The sequence below is a fragment of the Prionailurus viverrinus genome, chromosome A1, assembly GCF_022837055.1.
Source record: "Prionailurus viverrinus isolate Anna chromosome A1, UM_Priviv_1.0, whole genome shotgun sequence".
Taxonomy (NCBI): Eukaryota; Metazoa; Chordata; class Mammalia; order Carnivora; family Felidae; genus Prionailurus; species Prionailurus viverrinus.
The window spans coordinates 181,453,372-181,478,034 of NC_062561.1; the positions used below are offsets into that span (position 1 = coordinate 181,453,372).

General features: G+C 36.1%; 1 protein-coding gene across 4 annotated transcripts; it reads left to right on the plus strand.

The window, feature by feature from the left end:
• Positions 1-1,944: 1,944 nt before the first annotated feature.
• PANK3 (pantothenate kinase 3) lies at positions 1,945-24,252 on the plus strand. 4 transcript variants are annotated; one of them, XM_047873106.1, is made up of 7 exons: positions 1,945-2,080; positions 9,072-9,424; positions 11,671-11,924; positions 13,494-13,670; positions 14,316-14,439; positions 16,360-16,485; positions 17,691-24,252. In XM_047873106.1, exons 1-7 carry the CDS (start codon positions 2,053-2,055, stop codon positions 17,739-17,741), a joined length of 1,113 nt encoding a protein of 370 aa, XP_047729062.1. In that variant the 5' UTR covers positions 1,945-2,052; the 3' UTR covers positions 17,742-24,252. The 4 variants fall into 4 exon arrangements, with proteins under 4 accessions (XP_047729062.1, XP_047729078.1, XP_047729070.1 ...); XM_047873122.1 differs by lacking the exon at positions 1,945-2,080 and adding an exon at positions 2,576-3,089; XM_047873114.1 differs by lacking the exon at positions 1,945-2,080 and adding an exon at positions 6,849-6,927.
• Positions 24,253-24,663: the final 411 nt, after the last annotated feature.

Below are 24,663 nucleotides of genomic sequence, written 5' to 3' on the forward strand. Positions count from 1 at the left end.
GTCAAAATAACAAAAAATAAGGAACCACAAAGTACCAATTAAACTTGAGGTCCAATCCCAAATAATTACTTTAGGCAAACAGTGTAGGTAATCTTTCTTCATCTTTACAATAAGGATAAAACAGCAATCATAGATGTAGTCATCACTTACAGATCACTACCCATATGACAGGCAGTGAGTTAACTACTTTATATCCCTTCTTTCATCTAACCCTCATCTAATCCAACCCCAAGGAACATAGACATCATTATTTCCAATGAGACTCAGACAGATGAAGTAATTTGCCCAAATTTATTGCCAAGGTATAGGACCAAGATGTACATTCAAGTCTGCAGTTCTTAATCATTATATTTCAAAGGGTGGTTGTGAGGATTACATTTAAATTAAATTAAATTAATTAATTTATTCTTATTTGAGAGAGAGAAAAGGCACGAATGGGGGGGGGGGCGGGGAGAGACAGAGAGAGAGAGAGAGAGAGAGAGAGAGAGAGAGAGAGAGAGAGAATCATAGAATCATAAGCAGGCTCCATAGCAAAGCGACACGAGGGCCTGATTCCAGGACCCAGGGAACATGACCTGAGCCGAAATCAAGAGTGGGATGCTCAACCAACTGAGCCACCCAGGCACCCCTAAATTAAAATTTTAAAAGTAAGCTCTCAGTACTTGCTCCCTGGCAGTTTGTGTCCCTTCCTGTCCATATTTACAATCCTTGTCTCAGGGGCAATAAAGCTCAATCATCCATTGCCAACTCTCAGACCATCTGTTGTCAAAGTCACTGAATTCCTGGTCAGCTTACTGGCGGACAGAGGTGGAGGGGAGGCCAGGAAAAGATGCTCAATGCCATCCCTTCCTGTTCCAGCTAGAAGACTCAGAAAATAGGGGGCATTGAGAAAGGGGTCTCTGGCTTTGCTGTGAGAACTGGAAAATCTAATTTTCTTCTCTGGAAATTTCCCCCTTTGGAAAGAGGAAGCTGGACTGCAGGGCCCCTGAAGGGACCACGGAACTGTGGCAAAGAGCACGTGATTCCCAATTTATTTAACTCCTCAGGTCCCACCCCATCTTCAAAATGGTAGATAATAAAATAATTGTAGGCAGTTTACAAGGTTGCTCAATCGAACTAAATAATTCCACAAAAAGTGCTTAGCAGAGTGCCTAGGACATGGTACGCATTCCATAAATATTAATTATTATTTTTATTGCTATTATTAGTATCCCAACCCCGTAACATTTGAGGTGTCTCTTAAGCCAGAGGGTCCCGTTGTGAATGACTTTAATTTACAAATGCATTCAACGGTCTGCCTAAAGAGCGGCTCTACAGCCCTGTGTTTAGTGCTTTCCACCGCCCAATGACCACGTTTTCTACCTCCAGGGGAAGGCTGCGACTTACAGAACAGCCATGACAGTACCTGCACAGACATAGTACCCTTCCCCTTCTTTTCCAGCCGCGGGGTGAAGCCTGAGCCCCAGACTTCCGCAGCCCGCCCAACTCAGCCACCATTGGTCGCCTCCTCGCTGGCGTGATTAAGGCCCCGCCCCTTCTCTCTGGGACCACGCTGAGGCGACCTCCGGAAGCGGAGGGGCCTCAGAGGAGGGACTGCGATGCAGCCTGGGCTTCGTAGTCCGACTGGAAAGCTGCAGCCAGAGACCGGGGCATCGCGACCCGAAGAACTACCATCCCCAGCAGCCGGCGGAGAGAGGAGGGGCTGGCGTCACGTGGGCGCTCGGCCTGGGCGGGCTATTTCTCAGTGCGGCGGCGGCGGCTCGGGGGACCGGGGCCTTTTGTTTGGAGCGGCTGCGGGGGGGCCCCGGAGCGGCGAGGCCGGAGGCCTTCCCCAGCTCGCTCGGTCCCGGCACACCCTCGAGGGGGTGGGGAGGCCGCCCCCTGGGCCGGGCCTCGCCTTAGGCGCCGCCGCCCCGCCCCAGGCCCGCCCCGCCCGGCCTGAGGGGAGGAACCGGCCGGGCCTTCCCGCGCGGCCGAGGCACCTCCGGAGTCGACTCCACTACCCCCAGTGCTCCGGACCCGAGGCTGCCTTTGGTTCCTTAGGCAGACGCCATGAAGATCAAGGATGCCAAGAAACCCTGTAAGATGGGGGCTTGGGCCCCCCGGGTTGGGAGAGCACTTTGGGCCCCGTGTAGAAGCGCCTTAGCGGAGCGGCGTTGTTCCCGGCCCGTCGGCCCTCGCAGGCGCCCGGCACGGGATGGGGGGGGGGCGGAAGGACCATTTCAGCATCGGGGTCGAGGCTCCCTCTTCATTCCCCAGTGAGCGCGTGACGAACGCCTGCCGCCTCCTGGCCCTTTCCTCCCACTTCCTTCTCGAGATCTGGAAGGCACTTGGGGGAATTTTTGATTCGGGTTTTGCCAGACCAGACGGGAGCTATCAGTCCGCTGCCCCAGCTGGCTCTGAAGTCAGGTTGAAAATGGGTGTCATTTGCGCAGGGGCATTTACCGCCCCCCCCCTTTTTTTTTTTTTTTTTTACTGATTTCTGAGCTTCCAGCATGTGTCCTTGAAATCCTGGTGTGTTCCTGGGAGTTGTCACCGCTGTTACAATTAAAGCCTTTTTAATACACGCCTGTAACCTACCAGCGGGTAATTGCTTTGGCTTGTTTTTGTTTAGAATAACAGCTAGATCGTGTTTGCTTGGAAAAAGAGACATAAAAGGATGAAAATCATAGGTATTCCCGCCGCTCAGGGCTAACCACTATTAATATTTTGGTGAATACTCAGATTTTTCTACGCCAGTATATATGTACGAACTTTTTAATGAAACATTCTTTCCCATGTTTTAAACGAGCGTATCAACTTTCATTTGCTTCCTTTTATTTTTAGCCTTTTAAAAACCTTTACTCCTGTAAATAGCTTATTTAATCATTCATTGTGATTTCATACTAAGTACATTCTCCCAGAGCAACTAGGAATGTGGGGATGCATGCTTATTTCTTAGAGTTGTGTTGATAGGTCACAGTTTTTAGTGTCTCAAGTGATAAAACGGAGCACTGACACCTTCCCTTCTGGCCCATCAGGGTTCTTGTTACCTCAAGGGAGAGGCAACTTACTGCAGCACTCTGAAAACTATGGATTGTTATTTAAACGTGAGATAATTCATTCTTAATGTTACTGGTGAGGAAATTGAATTTATTTAGCCCCAGAGTAACTTTTCCAACTCTGCTAATGAGGCTCAGGGCCCTAAGTGAACTCCTCGTCCAGTGTTCTTTTTTCTGCACCCATAGAGCATAGTTTAGTCTAAATACTTAAACACAAACCTTTCTGACGTGGTGATTCTATCTGCCTGCTGAAGAAAATGTGTATTTTATCGATGCTTTCTTGTGATCTTTAAAGAGTACTTACTCAAGGGGTCTATAGAATAGTGATGGGAAGGTTTAAATGACAGTTAATAGAGAACCAGTTTTAATTTTCTTTACATTTGCTGAATTAAACTAACCTTGAACACATGCAGTAACGTCGAACACTTGGACATGTTCCTTTAACACATACATTTTCCCTGCTTGTCTTAGAAGTTCCATTTGGTAAAATGAGTTGAACTTTGACAAGCTCATATTCTAACTCTTAGGGTATTTTCTTTTTGCCATGATGCTGATGTGATTTGTTAGATTTGGGCACACTTGTAATCAGGTATGAATGCTGCCTCTGTCAAAGGTGCTTCAGCAAAGATAATACATAAAGGTTTATGAAATAAACTAAGTTGAGAAAGGAGCACCTGTTTTCTAGAAGTTGCTTATTACTGCTTAGGGGACAGTGCTGAAAGAGTCATGCTGAAACACTAGTCAGTTAATCGGATTTAGAAGTCTAAAGTGACATTTCCCGTTTCTTATATGTAAAAGGTGACTTTGCTGCTTCCTCAGTTCTTCACTGGGAAAGTAAAGAACATCTTGTTTTCGTGTGGGGGAAGTATTTCAATTATGAGCTATAAATATATAGAACTAGAAGGTCATTTCTGACGTTTCAAACCACTCCAATTAGGGAAAGATGTATTTGTGTTGTTTTTGAGTACTTGTATAGGGTTTTTTTTTATAATTATAAACTAAGTGAGCACTTCCTATGTGTAAGGCACTCTTTACATGCATTGCAGCATTAAACAAGTGGCTTTAGCTTCACACTCTTACATTCACCTAAGGGTTAGAAAACATTGCTTTTAGGTACAACACTAATATATTACAGGGTTAGAAACCAAATGCATGTATTTAACCAGAAAGTGAGAAAAAGAATCCGTTTCGTCCTCTAGTTGTATAAGGTTAGTGTTAATTCAGCTCCAAGGGAAGGATGAAGTCAAACATGAACCTCATGACAAATTTTTCTAGTGAAAATTTTTCTAGTTTTCTATGAAAACCTGAAAAATGGCAATGTTTGCTTGCTTTGCCTTATGTTTTTCACACTGCTTAAGTATTAGATGTTAAAAAGCCAATCACGGGTTCCTCTCTACCTGGACTGACCTGGACTGATCTCTTAAGATATATTCAGTCTTTTTTTTGCTTACCTTTGTGACATGAAGCCTGATTAACAAGGGGACAGTAAAAGATAATTTTTTTTTAATTTGCTGAGAAAAGTTTTTGAATCTCTGCTTTGCTAACCCAACCTGAAGCTTTTGTCAAGATCAGAGAGAAGTATGTGGCATATATGTGTAGTTTGGCCTGTTTGTAAATTGAATCATTGTTTAACAGTTATCACTTCCAGTAGATAATAAGGTACAATTTAATATGATAGTTTCTAACATTCCCTTAGATGTACCTAATTTACCAAAGGAAAAAAAAATCTTACGTGATGCTTTTTCTAAGGAATTGTGACACTGAAGGTGTGAAGGTGATTATTTTCTTAGTCTATTTTGAAACACCAGCATTTTTATTTGGAGTGATTATTGGGAAGAGCAAAATGTCTTTTTTATCCAAGAAGTTGAAGCATACTTGGAGTTTACCAGTGCACATTCCCATTTTAGAATTTTGTTTCTTAAAATAATCTAATGTCCTGAACATTTTCATCATTTGGTTTCTCTTTCTGCTAAAGAATAATTAAATCCTAATTTGGCATAGGATCCCTTTGGGCTGAAATCTGCATGCTGCCAATAGCAATTAAATGGTTTGATAATGCTTCTCCCCCACCCCTTTTACAATGCCTAGCAAGACACCAAACTCACATAACACAACTTACTAGAAATTAACAGTTTGCCCTGTGGCTAGATGTCTCCTGCTGTTTAATCATTACAAAAGGTGACTGGACATGCAGGTTTCTTCATTCATGATCCACCCTGGTAAGGAAGATAATTCTTGGTAGCACTTTATGCTTATGGTAGTCCTGGATATTTTTGTTACTTACAGGGAACTAATGGCAGCTCTTTTAGGCTTGGCTGAGAAATAGACTAGGAACTATTATTTTTTTGAAGTCCAAGTAAATCACAGGCGATTCTAGGAAAGTCTGGGGAAGGCAATGCATATTTGCCATCATCAAAGTACGTATTTGTATTTATGGAGTGTGTGCTTTGTTTTTTAAATGTGTGTTTTGGTTCATTTTCTTTTTTTACCTTGGCAGTGGAGAGTTTAATTCTCAAAGAATAAAAAAATATTTAGCTTATATGCAGTAGGTAGGCTGCTCATGCACTGGTGACCTACTTTTAACCTATCCCTTGGCTAAAAGCAACAAAGATACTTGCCTGACTTTTTAGAAAACTGATATTTTTATTACCTCATAAGCTATTAGTGGACCTGTGGTTGTACTTAATAACCTTATATTTGCTTCATGCTTTCATTGCAAATAAAGTTTGAGCTCCATGATCCTTTCCCCTCCTATTTTGGTCAGTGAGAAAATGTTTTGTTTTGTTTTGTTTTTTTATGTACTGAACAATGTAAAGATCGGTTATTTGACCACTTACTAAATGATAGGAGTGGGTCATAATTAAGGATTTGTGTTTTCTGTGGTGCACGCCTGGCTGGATCAGTTGTTAGAGCATGCAGTTCTTGATCTCTGGGTTGTGAGTTCCAACCCCATGTTAGGTGTAGAGATTACTTAAAAAATAAAATCTTTAAAAAAAAAAGAAGAAGAAGAACTTGTGTTTTCTGTGTTCTTATTGCCTTCTCCATACTTTTTGAATGTGATCCTCCCCACCTGCCCACATAAGGAAATGAATTCCAGAATTCTGCTGAGTTGAAAGGCTCACTAATACCAAAGGTGGCTGTTACCAGTTTTTTTTTGTTGTTGTTATTGGCAAGACTGAGTTCTCTTTCAGTATCTACCTTCCTGATTTTAAGAAGAGAATTACCATAAGTGAGATTTACTAAGGAATAGAGGGAACATGTTGTGTTCTAGATTGCACATGATGATGAGTGAGAAACTCATCATTTACAATCTAGTTACCCTTCCTTTAAGAACAGACATCTCCTAGGCTAGATGTGAGATGAATCTTGGGCTTTTTGCATTCATAATTTTAAAAGCCTACCTCTAGGCAATAACCCTTAAAGAAATTACATAGTTCTTCCAACTTAATCTGAGGTATTTGGAGGAATCTTCTGTTTCTTTAGTGTACAAAAGTGGCTACACAGAGATTTAAAATTGAATGGTAGGTGTGCCTGGAAAGCTCAGTTAGCTAAGCTTCTGACTTTTGACCTCAGCTCAGGTCTTGATCTCCCTGGGCTCCGTGCTGGGCTTGAAGCCTACTTAAAAAGATAAAATTGAACGGTAGTACTCTGTTTCATAAATTTGTCATTGTTGATGGTTGTTAGGTCATACATATTTTGTATTCTTCAGCAATTAATGTAATTTAAAAGAAATAAGGGATTTGGTATACTGTAATAATAAAACAGCTTTGTTTACAAATGTTTTTTACTTTCTGTGTGGAGTTTTCCTTTTCAGATAGGACAAGTTTGGTTGTTTCATGCAAATAGATCAAGAAAAGCCTTTTAAAAGAAGAAGAAGAAGTGAAAGGTTTTTGTTTTTCGTTATCATTTTAATGATAATTACACCTAAACAGTCATTTTCTGTCTCTGAGAAAGAACTGGTTAACACTTTCTTGCACCCAATCCTGTTTCATTCACAAACAGGATTTCATTCTGTGAGCCTTCCTGTTGCCTACTCCACAGTTCCGTGTTTTGGAATTGGCCATTGCCCTTTGGGGTCAAAAACCTTAGTGCTAACCACACAGGTTTAGAAAAGTAGAAAGTTTCTTCCTCCCCAGTATTTTTATCTGTAAACTTCAAATATCTTCCTAGGCAGTAAGTAAGGTTCTTTTAAAAATTATGGTTTCATGTAAGAATTAAAAGTTCTTCACATAAGTGTTAATTGGTTTTTTTTTTTTTTTCTTTCAAGAATGGCAGTGTTCATGCCTGGGAGTAGGCAGGGACTTCTGACTAAAAATAAAAATAAAATGAACTTTGAACTTGGTAATGTTTCAGCGTTATAGTTTGCGTGGAAGTAACATTTTTATTTGTATATTTTGACACCTGACAAAGGCATAGAAAGAAAAACTATAAACTTAAACAATTTTTAAAGTATTTTGAACTTTGGAAAATAAAAGTTTTTAGCTCAATAAAACTCACCTTGTAGAAACTTTTCTGTCCCAAAATATACTTTACATAGCAGCAATGATTTGCACACCCACCCCCATGAAATCTAGAATCAGGCATCAATCAAATCAATCATTTTGGTTATATAATCTCAGAAGCATTCCTATGTTTTATCTAATATCCATTGAAAAGTGTCCTAACTGCATATCTGTTCAACAGTTTGGGAAAATTCTGAAGGCATCTCTGATTTATTGGATCAGTAAAGCTACTCTGTATTGTTTTCTTTTAAGACAAACAGTTGCTGTGAATATCCCCTTTGTAACTGTTAGTATTGCTACTTCCTAGTAGGGATTGAAAAATTGAGAAACTTTAGCCTGTTTCTTTTACTACATCTTAGTTATTTATAAAAACATAGGCATAAAAGCATAATGCCTCTTTGGGGTCTTACTGCCACCCAGATTATGGTCTTATATCATTTTACAATTTTTTTAAAGAAGTTTCTATTTTAAGATTGTCTTTAATGTAGACCTATATCTGCAACCTAGGTTTCCAATACAAAAACAGGCTGGAAAGAAAGAAAAGTGAGCTCTTTCTCCAGAAAAAGATAATTACACTTCCTCATATTTAATATTAATTTCAGTAAATGTAAAATTCTGTAATGGAGAAATATATAGAATCCTATCTTGCTGAATTGTATGTTCCTGGTTTCTAATAGTCACACATAACAAAAACACTAATATTTAAGAAACAGAATTTTAGAGGGAACTAGTCGTCTTTGACAACTTATACATAAAAACCTGTTATATATTTTATTCTGAGGCATTTTGTAATGTATGTATTTATTAAATTATTTTGAGTATCATCTTGTTTAAGAGATGAATAGAGATGAATACAGAGAATAGAAACAGACCTTAAAGAAACTTGGATTCAGAGAAGTTAATGGCTTTTCTAAAGTCATAAAGTCCAGTTAGTGAAAGAGCACCAAGTCCCAACTTACCTGCCCAAATGATAGAACTGGCTGCCCACATATGCCCCAGGTAGACTTATCTTCAATATTATTTTAACAGCTAATTTTATTAACCAGATGTACCAAAGAAACCTAATGCTTAATGAGAAAGAATAAGATTTCTTTTTAAGGAGGTACTTTTACCTTGGGTTACTTGAAGTAATTATAGGCCAATTTTACTATGTTAAAATGTTACTAGAAACATTATCAAGTCCTAGGTGGTGACCTATTTATTAAAACAGAATTGTTCCAAATTTTTCCTGATCCCCTGCGGCATATGGTAAGTATTTAATAAATGAAAAGGAATGCCTACCTGACCAGGAATTAAAAGGCCCTGGACCAGCTCTAAGCATCCTATGTTACAGAGTTTTAGAAAATATACAAAGTAATGCTTCAAATGGAAAAAGTTGAGTTGCACATAGAAGATGCATCTTACCCCAAAATATTACTGACTGCATGATTCAGAGTAAGCGAAATTTGTGGCTAATTAACTAGTTTCTAACTAATTTGTGTTTCTAAAACCAATGTAGGTAAAGTTATTACTTTTTTTTAATCCACAGCTTTCCCATGGTTTGGCATGGACATTGGGGGGACTCTAGTAAAGCTCTCCTATTTTGAACCTATTGATATCACAGCAGAGGAAGAACAAGAAGAGGTTGAGAGCTTAAAAAGTATCCGGAAATATTTGACTTCTAATGTAGCATATGGATCCACTGGTATTCGGGATGTACACCTTGAACTGAAGGATTTAACACTTTTTGGCCGAAGAGGGAACTTGCACTTTATCAGATTTCCAACCCATGACCTGCCTACTTTTATCCAAATGGGAAGAGATAAAAACTTCTCAACATTACACACGGTGCTATGTGCTACAGGAGGTGGTGCTTACAAGTTTGAAGAAGATTTCCGCACAGTAGGTATCTGTTACTCAAAGCCAAACATTGATACCCATTCTCTTTAATTTTTAAAACATGAGTCTAGGTTTCCTTCCATCTTACATGTTTCTTAGATTAGTTGCCCCTGCTTGGATACAGAGGAAGTTTATATTCATGACAAGTTTTTCATCTGGGACACGTTTTTGGCGGTGGGGGGTGGGGTGGGAGGGGGCAGAGGGAGGCAGTCTCAAGCAGGCTCCACTCTCAACGTAGAGCCCAACATGGGGCTCCATCTCATAGCCTTGAGACCATGACCTGAGCCAAAATCAAGAGTAAGACATTTAACCAACTGAGCAACCTAGGCACCCTTCTTTTGGGGCACTTAAACACCTTTATAGACTGAGTGAAAAATCACCCAGATTTGGCCTTATTGTATATAATGTTTGGTAAAACCTGCTAGGTTTAGGGACTGTTAACAAAGCTACAATAAGAAGAAATTTCAGTGAATTTGGTAGTGTACGAAGCCAGATACAAGTGGGGTTTGAATTATTTTCACTATTACTGTCCTGTGTTTGCATTGCTCTTTGTTATTACTCATATAGCCCTCTCTCCTAGGGCCATCCCCCTCCCCCAAAGAAAAACAGCTGAAGCCAGTGTCTTTTGACTAGTAGACATCTGAATGAAAGTCCCTATTACCTCCTTTTCCTGATTTTATCTGTCAACATTACCATGGTCTTGTCTCAAAGAGTGCCATTTGGAAATGGCAAATGTAAGCATTGATTTCTGTGCTAGTGGGGGTTTGCCAAGCTTCTAGTTCTTTCCATTAGAGTAAAGATTAGAAAGTTGGCATTTGGGGCTACTGAAATTTGTTTTCTGTGAAAATATGCAAGTGGACCGTTTAATTTCTTAAATTTATATAAGAAAAATCTTAATAGAACATAAGTGATCACTTACATGGCCCATATAACATAAGCCCCTTAAACTTTGGGATAGTTTAAAAGTCTAAATTTTATTAATTCTTTTATTTTGATGGATAATACTGATTTGTTTTCAATTTATTGAATAATTTGAACATAAATTTCATTAATTTGAGACCAGTTTGCTTGGACATGAGATATTTGGTGTTTAATATTCTTACCAAAAGCAGTGTCCTTGATGCCAGCTTTCATTTCATCTGGCCACTATCAATATTTTCTAGTGATGAAGTTCTGTAATAACTTTCCTGTTGATGCTCCATCATTTATTAAGCTAATAATTGAGCATGTAGTATATGTCAGGTATTATGCTAGACACAGCTCAGCTGGAAATAAGACACAGTCCTAGCCCCGGAAGAATGTAGTAGTCTAGACCACACAAATGATTTAAAAGTAAAAGTACCGTGTCTGATAATTAATGCTATTGCTGTGAAAAACAGTGCCACGGGAACACCAGAGTAGTGTGGTACCTAACAAGTTCTGGATAACGAAAGCTTCCCAGAGGAAGTGATCTCTAAGCTGAGATTTTATTTCAAATACTTTATAACATTCTTTACTAACCTGAAGTGAGTTTAATAATTTCAAACTAGTACTCAAAGTATAATATAGAGACAGGAAATGAAGTTATTTATATATTGGTAGATTTCTCTAGTAGGATCACATAAAAGGGGCATAATGAAATAGTTAGATACTGGCACTTAGATATACATTCACCGTAAATTCTAAAGCCACAAATGCTAACAGATTGATATGGAAGTCCAGTATTTCCTCAGTTTATATAATGGTTGCATTCCTAGCAAATTTAGTGTATATATATTAAAGCCATATAAAGAATACTTTATGTTTACATAGGCATGGATAATTATAAACAAATTTTCCTACTGCTACCTACAAAAATGTCTGTCAGAACAGTGAAAGATAGAGCAGGAATGGGATATTTCTTTGTTTTGCACAACTGCCCCACTCACTGGAGTTGTGCCCCACTCATTTGCACAACTGCCCCACTCATCTGACATCACAAGTCCCTGCCCATTAAATGTTAGTTTGGTTCTTTTCTCTTCTCTATCTTTGTGAAAACTGAAAATCCCCACAAATACCTCCAGAGGTAATACCACTATCACCGAGAATCATAGGGCTAAGAGATGTTGACACAAAACAAGTGGAAATGTATAGATGATTTTGAAGTTTTATAAAGTATGTGAAAATTATACAGTGCATTTGAGTCAAATATTTTTAATACTGTCCCTTGTTCACTTTGTACAACTTTTTTGGTGTTTTTGTGTGTTTTTGTTTTTGTTTTTGTTTTACAGATTGGAAACCTCCACCTGCACAAACTGGATGAACTTGACTGCCTTGTAAAGGGCTTGCTGTATATAGATTCTGTCAGTTTCAATGGACAAGCAGAGTGCTATTATTTTGCTAATGCCTCAGAACCTGAGCGATGCCAAAAGATGCCTTTTAACTTGGATGATCCCTATCCACTGCTGATAGTGAACATTGGTTCAGGAGTCAGTATTTTAGCAGTCCATTCCAAAGACAACTATAAACGAGTAACCGGGACAAGGTAGTAACCTTTTTGTTCTTATTGCAGCATTCATGTTGTTTTATACACAGAAGTTGTGAACTCATATTAATGCCAGCCTTTAACATGTATTTATGCAATAGAAAAAAAAGGTAGATGTGTAAGTAGAAGTTAAAGTGTTACAGATAATTTTGTTTCATAAGGTATGTGTGTAAAGACTCAAACTGAAATCATTATTTATATTTGCTTAGCAACAGTTGGCACTAAACTTTCCACAATTGTAAGAGGGAATTTTTATCTGGAATGATTCCAGGGACTTTTTTATTTTCCAAAGCATTCTTCTCTCCTTTCACTATTTTATAGATATATTTAAGCCTAATGCTTGACACTGGTTAGCTTGCATGCTGATTGGATTAGATTCATATTTAAGTGTTGTGTTAGACAACATTATGATAATTCTTATAGGATGAATTGAACATAAGCTCTTTATGGAATAACATTAATGTTCCAAATATCCCAGTGTTTTCTGTAATGCCTGAAGTATTGTGAAATGAAATTTTTAAATTGTCCTTATGATTCTGATATATACTTTATCAGCTTTTAAGGAGGGTAGAGACTCCTTTTTATTTGAGGAAGAAAGATTTTGGGGTTTATGAAAAATACTCATTTCCATTTTAAAGTAGTGCTCTTATTAAAGTGATACTTAATATTTTTGTTCATTTTAATTAAACTGCCCCCCTCATGGAGCTCAGACTCACAACTCTGAGGGTCACATGTTCTACTGACTGAGCCAGCCAGGCGCCCCTAAGTGATCCTTAAATTAGGATTTTATATCTATGGTGGCTAAAAATCTACCTCTATTGTGATGCTCTATGCCAGAGAATTACAGGGAAGTATTACCTACTGCAGTCAATTCTAAAAGAAATTAAGTCTGGTTAACTAAATTCCAGCAGTGACCAGGAATAGAGTCTGTTAGAAATTGAGGTGAAACTGAGGAACAAAGGTTTTGATTTTAGGGGTTAGAGAGACATTTCATTTTATCAACATATCCAAAAGAATAACAGAACCAAGTAAATTTCTGGCATTAACATATTGACCAGACTGACAAAAATGTTCTCACCATATTCATTTCTGGGTCACATTAAATGCTTATGTATCACAGTGAATTGATTTCAGCCTTGTCAGACCAAGTAAATAAATAGACCTTTCACTAAATCATTTCCTGGAAACCATTTAGAGTTACAAATTTTCTCCTTTTAATTCATATAGTAATTTTTTAACATTTAAACTGTTTTTTCACACACATAAAAGCATTTATTTTTTGGCAATTACAAAGTGTAAGGAATTGGTAAAGATAATAGAAGATATAAAATATCTCTTCCATCCTCATGATGCTTCCACCAAGTGATTATCTTTCCCTTTGGTTTATTTCATCTGACAAATTTGGTTTTGCTAGGCATTTTTCTTACCTTCATTATGTTGATATTTCAGCACTTGGCATTAGCAATATGTTCTTTCTTTGTGTTTGTTGAATATATGAATACTCTTATTTTTACTCTGGAAGAAGAATACAGTGTATAAATGTAACTTACCCAGTTTTATTTTCTTTAGCCTTGGAGGAGGTACCTTTCTGGGTTTATGCTGTCTGTTGACTGGCTGTGAAAGTTTTGAAGAGGCTCTTGAAATGGCATCCAAAGGTGACAGCACCCAAGCCGACAAGCTGGTCCGTGATATTTATGGAGGAGATTATGAAAGATTTCGTCTGCCAGGTTGGGCTGTAGCATCTAGGTAACTTTAATATTTATGTTGTAATGAAAGTTGCCTATTTAGTTTTTAGAAAGCAATATATTAGGAAGTTGTAAGGAGGCTTACTTACTCTTAACCCGGTTTAGGTACCAAGTTTTGAACATTCATGTAGTTTAAAAATTAGATACACATTAAGAAGTCTCCCAGGTATATACCCTATAGGAAACCATTTTTATTCTTGTGCATCCTTTCAGTTTTTCTTGATGCAAATGTAAATACATATCCTTATCCTCCCCTTACTTAGAAGGTAACTTTCAGAAGGTAATATTTGTATACTACCATACAGCAAATTGTATATACTCTTCAGTAGGCAAGATATCCTAGTCTATCTGCTGGCCTCCCACCCTACCTTCATTTCTCTCTCTCACCTTCTTTTCTCCCCCTTCCCTTTTCCTCTCCCTCTCCCCCCCCCCTTATTAACAGCTTCTTGGTATTTTATTGTGTGGGTTTATCAAAGTTTGTTGGATGTTTTGATGGTTTCCAGTATTTTGCTGTGTATAGTTCAATGGGTCAGTCAGTAACCTTGTTAACATGCATTATTTTGTACATACCACATTTATCTGTAAGATAAATTCCCAAAAATGTTGATTATCAGAAGAATTGATTTTGTCTTTCATTTCTTTGCAGTTTTGGGAATATGATTTATAAGGATAAGCGAGAATCTGTTAGTAAAGAAGATCTAGCAAGAGCAACTTTAGTTACTATCACCAATAACATTGGGTCTGTGGCACGAATGTGTGCTGTTAATGAGGTAAAAAAATTAACTATATGGAAAATGTGGATTGAAATTTTATTTATGTACAGCAGGGCTTCTTTATGTTCCTTAAGGAGGTCTCTAGGATTGAGGTTACTCATCTCTGTTAAATCCCAAGGCTCATTAGCTAAATGTCATGTGTACCCACTTAATGTTATTTGTAAAGAAAATAGCAGATAATTCAAATTGGAAGGAGGACAAATAGATATTTATATTTCAAATTTATCTAGAAGCTTTTCCAGAAATATACCACCTAAATCTCTTGAAGATAGAAAATTCTTTTTTCAAACATAGGACATTTTTGAGGTAACTACTGAAAGAGGGTTTGGTTTTGTTTTTTGGATTTTTTTGGTTGGTTTTTTTTTTTTTTTTTTTTTTTTTTGCTGTTAATGTTGCATTTGATTAGCAAAGTGCTTGGAAGTTTTCTTATTGCCTTTGGCTTCTTTACAGTGCTGCCTTGTTGCATATGGATCAAGCAGCATTGTACAGGGCTATGAAGGCATTGAGACTTGTTCTTCACATGCAATTTGAATGATACATACTTATGAAAAGCATAGATTTACCTCACTGTTGGGTTATTTTTATATGAAGGAGAGTAAATACACAGTTCTGCCTTCATGTAATAGATGTATTTTTGTAAATATCAAATACTTTAAATGAATTGGAAATTTTGCTTTTTGAGGGAATCCTTCATTTGTTCATTCATTTATTCATTGTGGAGTACCTTGTACCAGGTATTTTTCTAGGCACTAGGGATATATTAGTGAAAAAAACAAAGACCCCTGACTTTGTGGAGCTTCCATCTATTCTAGTGATAGAGTAAATTTTTTAGTATATGTTAGGTAATAAATGCTACTTTTTACAAAAAGAAAACCAAACAAGATAAAGAGAATGGCAGAAGACAGATTGCTGAGTAGTTTGCTTGTTAAAGGAAGGCTTTATTGAAAATGTGACCCTTGGATAAATATTTAGAGGAGGTAAGATAATCATGCATATTATTCTGTGTTAAAATCCAGAGTTCTAAGTATCTCAATAACAGTTTAGTAAGTTGGTGGAAAGAGCCACTAACAGGTGTTTTAACCCAGGTTTGGGGAATATTTCATTTTTGGGGGCAGACAATATTCTGGGACCTTTTTTCTTAGCCCTGTAGATCTATCTAGATTTTCACTGGCCACTTAATAGTAATTAAGGCCATAGCTTACACTATCCAAACTCAGTGTGCAAAAATGTATACTCAGAAGTCAATATATTGTGAGAATAGAAAACATTTTGGAGATTGAAACACTGGTTCCTCCATCTTCAAGGTATCTAGGGAACTAAATTAGTGAGTTGCATCTTAGCAGAGAGTAACTTGATGGGTTAGGCAGGGCTGGAGATGCTGGAAGCCTCAAGTTTACAGTGTTTTAATTCTAAACACATTTAAAATACTCTTCCTTGGTTTCTCTCCTTTAATCTCAATAATATTTCTCCAAATTACTTTCTTAATAGGTTATTTATTGGCCATTTTCAAAAACAAGTCTCATCTAAAATCATTTACTAGGGTCTTTCGAGAACTTTTCTTTTTTAAAATAGACTATATTTTTTAGACAAGTTTTAACTTCACAACAAAATTGAGTGGAAAATACAGAGTTCCCACATACACTCTTGAACCCCACTATCATCCAAAGCCCATAGTTTACATTTTGGCTTACTCTTGGTATATATTCTATGGATTGTGACAAATGTGTAGTGATATATCCTGAACTAAATTTTAAATATTCAGGATTATGGAGGTATATGTACCAGGAATGTAATAGACACTAAAAAAAGGTAGTGGCTAATTATATTTTTAAGTGGAGATTTTCTAAATCCTACTGTATTATAAAATGTACTTGATAGCTCTTATTTCAGGTCATTTTATTTGTTCTTTTCTTTTAGAAAATAAACAGAGTTGTCTTTGTCGGAAACTTTTTACGTGTCAATACTCTCTCAATGAAACTTTTGGCATATGCACTGGATTATTGGTCAAAAGGTCAACTGAAAGCATTGTTTCTAGAACATGAGGTATGATAGGAAAATGATGTTTTGTGAATTTTAATAGTATGCTTTTTTTATATGCAAGTTTTATATATTGCTTCTTGCTGTGTACTTAGAAGTATAAAACTGCGATTTACTAAATAGTATATTGAGTCCCACACTTCAGTTTGAATTGGGGAGATAGGGGTTACTATAACCCCCATAAAGGTTACATGGCCCATTAATGCAGGCACCCCATTAAGATGGAGTTTCCCACTTCTTCTGACCAAGAGAGAGCAGTATTAGATCTTACAAACTCCTTAAATATCGGGATTGCTTGTGTACTTAGTGGATTTGTTTTGTTAAATTGTTTTCCTTTGTTTTTTTTTCCTCCCTTGAAATAACAAATATTAAATGTGAACAACACAAAAATATATAATTTAGCAGTGAAAATTTTTAAAATTCTTAATCCTCCCATCACAACCTCACCCCCACCTCCGGAGGTGACCACTGTTAAAATTTTGGAGTTTATTCAAGATTTTTTTCCTATTCTTTCACTACATCCATTTATTCTGATCTGAAAATATCAGTTCATGTAATATTTTGGGTTAAGTAAATTTACCTTGAATTATTTTGTTTCTGGTCAAGTGGACATATTAATAATTTTAATAACACATATTCAGAGTTTTCCCTTATAAGTGTCTGTTTCATTGTCCCTGCTCTCACCCTGTAGTTGAGAATGGTGCCCTGCTGTGCAGGCTCCGCATGGCATGATGTACGCTGTGAGGATGACACATGAACAAAAGGAATTGCGTTTGAGGAAAAGGGGCAAGAGGGGTACAGACTTGCAGCAATAACCTTAGAAGCTTTTTAATGTCTAAGAGCAATACTTTAAAAATAGGTATTTCAGGGGTACCTGGGTGGCTCAGTTGGTTAAGCATCTGCCTCTTGATTATGGCTCAGATCATGATCTCACCATCATGAGATCAAGCCCCAGTCGGGGGCGTGGAGCCTGCTTAAAATTCTCTGTCTCTGTTCTTTCCCTGTGTGCGCTCGCTCTCTCTCTCTCTCTCTCTCTCTCACTCTCAAAAGCACGTATTTCATATTTTCAGATATTAACTGATAACACAAATTGGTAGATTTCCAAATAGATGTTCTTAAATAGATTATAATAAATATCTGTTCCTAATAACGAATATTGTATGCTAATTTAAAAGCTAGACTGCATTAATAATTGTTTTTAAATTATACAGGGATACTTTGGAGCAGTTGGTGCACTTCTTGGGCTGCCAAATTTCAGCTAAAAAGCATCCGGTTTCTCTCTGCTAATAAATGTCATCCAAGAGGAACTGAAAACCAGAGGCATCATTACTGGGAACCAAAGGATAACAGAGTAGCACTACTGCTGTTGATTTTTAAATGTCAGAATGGTAAGCTGCTGAAAGTTGCCATATTAAAAGAGAGCTTGGTAACATGTGAAGTATTTCTAATTGAAATGCTTTCCCTTCTGTATATAACCAGTGTTAAATCCTTAAATGCAATACAGCCTCTGATTCTTGAGCTTCCTCTGAGAAGATTTTCTATTTATTTTATGTAGCCAACATTGCAGTACTGTATGCTCAAACACAAATCTTAAAGTCTCAGAAATGTTTAGCTCCTGAAAATAATTGAATCTGAATAAGTGTGTTCTATGTGTTTTGGTTACTGGTAAGTGGACAGTAACATACTCTGTATCAAACTTATTGAAATGGCTATCAAAGATGATCATTTTTATGTGATTTTAGAAATGTTAAGGCAATATTAATTTTTCATTATTGTAGTTTTGTCAGCATTTCCCCCGGCCAAAAAAGCACGTTTATGTGATCTTTTCCCAGACATACAAGCTTTTTCAAATGGTATAATTTAATTAGAATACTATTGTTAAATATTAGCCTGAATTTTAAAATGAATCCTAGAAAATGCACAGAATTGGTGATATTGCACTTCCTGTATTTTTTAAGTTAATCATTATATTTAAAAATGTTTCATATTTTTTAATTGGAGGCTCAATTACTTATTTGAAAGTCCATTTAATGAAGTCCCAGGACTCTTCTAGTAGAATATGTTTTGTGTGCATTGATAGAAGTCTGTGATCTTTCTGTACCACATTTATCTTGGGCCCAAACTGAGTCATTTCTGTTTAATTAGGTCTGACCATCAAAACTACAGACTTGAATCTATTATGAACAGCAACCAAATCATATTCTAAACAGATGTGATGGAAATCTGAAATATGAATGGTTTTGAAACTGTAGGAGTCTGAGGCAGTATTACAGAATTCTAAAAAGATCAGTGTTTTACCATTTTGGTAATAGAGGCATTATAGTTTCAAAATTTGTAAGTCCTTTTGCCTTGGAATTTGTTCTCTATTTTAAAGTCATTTTTTATAGTTTTATACTTTTCAGATTTTTACTTTGGCAGCAACATTTTGGAGGTCCTATAGCTCAGCAAATACTCAAGACCGTTACTTAATGGTTTACAAAGTAGACTTGGAGAAAATATTCACCTCCTTAAATCACCAGTAAATCTGGATGTACTTGGAAGAGTTTAAAAATTGTGTATATTACAGGAAGAAAGAAGTATTAGTATGCTTTTATAGAACATAATTTTGCTCCATAAAGAACAATTTGCAGTAGAGGTGCTGGACATTTCTCCTTATAGTTTTCAAATTTTGTGCTCAAATATTTAAAATTCAGTTTTACTTATCTAAAGACATGAACATATGAACAATAGGAGTGAATACTTATAGGAAAAAGCATGCAAGGTAATGTTGTGGAATTTAGAATATTTGGAACTTGGCCTTCCTGTTCAGTCAGTAAGCCACTCTGAAACCCGACAGTGACTAAACATCTGTGACTTTACTGTTTCCGTTGTTGTGGTTAGATCTTTCTGTCACTACAAAAAGCTACATGTTCAGTTTATTTTAAAATTTTGTGATTTGGACATTTGTACAAAATTTTTTATTTTTAAATGATAATTTCACATTGTATCTTGTGGCAAACTACGTTACCAGCTGTAGATTTAGGACTGTGTTTAAGAAAGAAATGGAGGGGTGCCTTGCTGGCTTAGTCAGTTGAGTGTCTGACTCTTGGTTTCAGCTCAGGTCATGTTCTCACAGTTTGTGATTTTGAACCCTGTGTCAGGTTATGCACTGCTAGCATAGAGCCTGCTTGGGATTTTCTCTCTGCCTCTCCACCACTCACATTCTCTCTCTCTCGAAATAAATAAAAACTTAAAAAACAAAGAAAAGAAAATGGAATGGTCAGGGTCCATGTAAGTTAATTTGATCAATGCTCTGGTTAATCTGAGAATGTGGTTCATACTTTGTGTCCTTTGAAACTGATTTCCTATTAAAATGCATATAAAGTGAACAACCCTTTCAGCACTGTTACTCTTGGCCATTCTCATGTATAGTCAAGAATTACTTGAGTAATAAGAATGAACACAGAGTTGTGATCCAGACTGCCAAGATTATGTTTTTTTAAACATAATCTCATGAAATTCTTTGTAAGCATACAGTGGTAAATAGGTTTGGTTCTAAGCCCAAACAGCATAATGCCTCAGAGCTCTATTTCTATTAGGCTATACTGTTTAAGAACATAAAGTGTGAGCAGTATGTAATGTTATGTTTTCTAGCAGGCATATTTAAAAAGTAAAAAGAAACAGGTGAAAATCATTTTGATTATATATTTCTTCTTGACCCAGTATATCTGGTATGTTACTATTTCAACGTATAATCAATATAAAATGTTATTTAGGAGATACTGTACCTTTTCTTTTCTTTTTTTATTACTTTGCCTTCAAAACCAGTGTGTATTTACACTTAATAGCACATGTCAGTTTAGGCTAACCACATTCCAGGTTCTCAGTAGCCACATTTGAGTAGTAGCTACTGTACTAGACAGTTCAGTTCCAGAACCAGCTCTTAAAAATGACCACTATCAAGTATCCATGAAAATTTTATGGATAAGGGCTTTTAAAAGAATACTTGAGAAGGGGATATGGGAAATGTTATTTTTTATGGGAAAAATATGGAACTTTTTAAAAAAATACAGATTAAGAAGTACCTTGTTTGGGCTAGTTTATTTTACAAAGACAAGCTGTATTTCTGACTGTTCCAAAAATAGCTTACATTGGATCCTGCCATTTCATTATACTGTGTATCATTTTTCCAGTGATACACTGGATAAAGTTGCTCACGACCCATCCTGACTGGCCTCAACAGTCTCCAAAATGTCTTTTTCCTTCACTGAAGCAAATTTGAGGATTCCATTGACTTAAATCACCTTCCCACCCCCAACCTCATCTACTTGAATTTAGAGAAGACAATTTTAAAGGACAAAAAAGAGACCCTTTTAATTCTTCATTGAGTTGTATATACATGAGAGAATTTTCTTTATAACTTTTGGATTTAATTTTCATTCTTAAAAACTGATAATATTTTCAGATGCAAAGAGCACTATCAGTTTGGGGGCTTGGTAAAGAACACAAGGTCTAGAACTTTCCACCACCAACCCCCTTGTCCCCCCAAAAAAGATTGCCTTTTAACTAGAGACTCTTAAAACTAATGGCCTTCAGTTCTATAACCAGTTTCTCCATAGACCTAGTATTAGACTTGCTTGACTGTCAACAGGGGTATTTATTCCTTGTTTGGCTGCTCTAATTTAAATAGGTGGGCTCTTAGTTTAAATAAATGGCCATTGCCAATAACATATATACGACAATTGATGGTCTTTCAAAAGGTTCAGATTCCTTTGCCAAATTAGACTCTGTAAAATTCCTGAGTTTTTACTTTTACATGCAAATGTGATTACTGTATTCTAAGTACCAGTTCCTGAAAGTCGTTTCTATAAGAAAAATGATGCAGCTGAAGGGAAAGGTTTTCCTCTATGTCCTGTGGGACTCTTACCTTTGAGAGCAGTCTTGCCTTGATTTCTAAGGTTGCATTCTTGGGTGGAAAGCTTATTAGCAAGTTAATAGTTCCCAGATATCCTTTATAACCACTTTGCTTGTTATATGCAAAAATTTTATATTTTGTTTGGTGTATCTTTTTTTTTCTGTTGAGCACTTTATGCTTTTTAGTCTATTGCATTTGAGAATGTAGTTTAGAAATCCTTTCTTATTTAAAGCCATGTAAAAACTGTTAAAGGATAATCACCAGAAAAAATGAGTGTGCATTATTTTGCATTTAACTTACTGGTTTGTGGTATGTATAAACAAAATATTAGAAATATATTGCCTTTTTGTAATCCTCCTTGACCTTATTTAAGATGATTTGCCAAGAAATATCATTGATGTCCTGTTTTCCTAGTAAGTTTATTTTAGTGTGTTTTATTCTAATACTGAAGGAATTCAGCCAACTTTGTTTATATTGTCAGATAACCTCAGAAAATAATGTGCTTTATCTGTATTACTGCCTATTTTCAATATCTGAGACAGTAGTTGTCTTATATTTTCTACTGAGCCTAGTAATAATCAGCAAAGACCAAAAGAAGTAATTTCTTTCTTCCTTTAAGGTATTTTTAATAGCCTGATAAAAATAATGGTGGCTTGAAAAGTAAATTACCCCAGCTTTTTGACCATATCTAAATTCTGAGTAATTTCCACTTCTAAAAAGTTCAGATGTCTTCTAAAAGCAGTCTCTATTGCTTGTGTTATCTCTTGTGTATTCAGTGGATGTGGGTATCATGATTTGGTATTACATTGGAAATAGTGCCAGCCACTCTTCTAAATTCTTTGAATATTATTTTCTTTCATTGTAAAATGAGGAAATTGATTTGTTACAATGGGAAAGGACACTGTTATCATCAAGATCCTGAAAGACAGTTGGTTGCTCCATTCATGGCAGCATTTGGAGACTAAACTCATTTGTTCAGATATTTGGTGTCAGTGTTTTGGAGTTAATTTGATTTGTATATGTTGATAGGTACTAGATTCTGGATTCTCACCAAACCAATAGAATGATATTAGGTTTCTCTCATAATGTTATGTTATTGCCTGTAATGGCCAAGTAGATCTATCTTAAAGTAATATAAGAGGTTTTATATATATATATATATATATTAAAACTGTATGTGTGTGCTTTAATCTGTGGAAGTATCAGAAATTTTTATTGAGTTAACTCTAAAATTATGTGGACATTATTAGAACTTTTCCGTTGTACAAAAAGAAACATCCCACTAAATTCATGAATGTATGAATATTAGATATATTTGAGATTCTTTAGTGGCCATTGTCTTCAAGTTTTTTCTTTCTGGTCATTGTGAGTAGGAACAGATGTGAGATTAACCCCTCCAAGAATTACTTACTGCTTTTGTCAAACACAGTTTGTAGCAAAATGTATAAAACAGTTTTAATTACCTCCAGGTGAGTTAAAATGTCATGTATTCTAGTCATCTACATCCAATATGATGAAGGCCTAAAACACTTTTATCCTTAGAATTATCTGAGGATAATCAAATTGTACATGTGTGTGACAAAATAATGTAGCAGTGAGTTGATCTGGGACTTCAAGTACATGAGTTCGTGCTGAATGATGTGTTTGAGGGGAATTTTTCCCCCCTTAAAAAAAATCTAGAAATCTTTACATTCTGGCTTTTTGTATAGTGAAGAGATTATTTTTCTTTTGTATTGTTAGTCATTTTGCTGCAGCAGCCACTAATTCTGTGTTTAAAAGAACTAAGGTGGAATGTATTTTTCAAAGGAGTGAATGAAGTTAAAATTCAAGGTTTTGAATTATATAAAATATGCAACTAAATTTCAATTCTGAGATATTGCTGGTTTTGTTTTTTGGGTTTTGTTTTGTTTTGTTTTTTTGCTATTTCTTAACATCTTTCATTCGTTGCAGTAACAGTTTCAATAGCTTTCAAAGAACATTTCAACTTTTACATAATTTGTAAAGCATATGTAAGTAATGCAAATAGTTTGAGATAATTTTGGCTTTACATTGTATCTCTGAATCATGGACATCATATCTGTCACAGTCAGTAGTGATTACAGATAACCAAGCCATTTTGAAATTTACCACTTTTTTCCTGAGGGGCCCTTTTTAGTTTACAACATTTAGAAGCAAAGGGTAACTTTATACATCTAACATCAATATCTTAGTCTCTTGATCCCAAATATAATTAATGGAATTAGGATATAAGTCATATTAAGACAGTTTTATCATGTCTTTATTTGAGCTTTTTATTTGAACTACATTGAGAGTTCAGCTTTTTAAATAAGTTGAATGGCACTTGTCTTACTTCTGCCCAGTGATTGACCAAATTCTATCTAGATGTTTGTATGTTTGAATTTTACTTACACAAGCCATTTCAGTTTAAGTTGCCTTATTCTGTCACATCGTTCTTGTCAAGTCTGAGCTTTGTCATGTTGGAATTCTTCTAACAATGAATCTGTGATGTAAAAATGTATGATGTGCTACAAATTTTATTCATAATAAACTAAGTTATAGCCTATTGTAACCTATAAAACATTGCTTGTAAATCGTCTAATTTATTTTTTCATTTATGTACATTTTCTTATGTAAATTTTTAAATATTTGTTGTGGCCTGTTCTATAAACATTCTTGTACTTTTCTCCTTAATCCTTATTTGCATGAAGGAAGCTTAGGTTTTGCTTGTTTATATTGGCTGGCAATTAGGCCAACTTCAGTACTTTCTGCCTTCTTTTCTGTAGTTTAACTTTTTCTAGTTTTCTTCATATTCTAAATAAATGTTAAAATCATACTTTTTATTTCCTACTTTCCAAATAAATTCTCTAAGTTGTTTCCTATGTGTATGTTTTTATTATTTCATTTTATGTATTGTACTCCCACATTTTCACTGATTAAAGTTGTAGCTGAAATTACCTATAGTAGAATGTAAACTCTGAGAACAAAGACTTGGCAAAGTCTTACCTTTATCCTGAGTAGTTGGCACAGAGAAGGCGTTCAATAAACAATTGTACAGAAAGTGTCTTATCTGTCATGTAAGAAGTAATTGTTAGTTTTTCCCCACCTTCTTCCCATCATTAGAAAGTACAGTTAGTTATTCACAGATGAGAGTCTTAATGACACTGGGTAAAAAATTAAAGATTTCATCTGAGTAAACTTCAAATTAGAGGTGCCCTGGTATCTCTCACAGACCAGTAGCCAGTGACCAGCCAAGTTTGGGCACTCAAAGACTGCCGAATCAAACCTAGGAT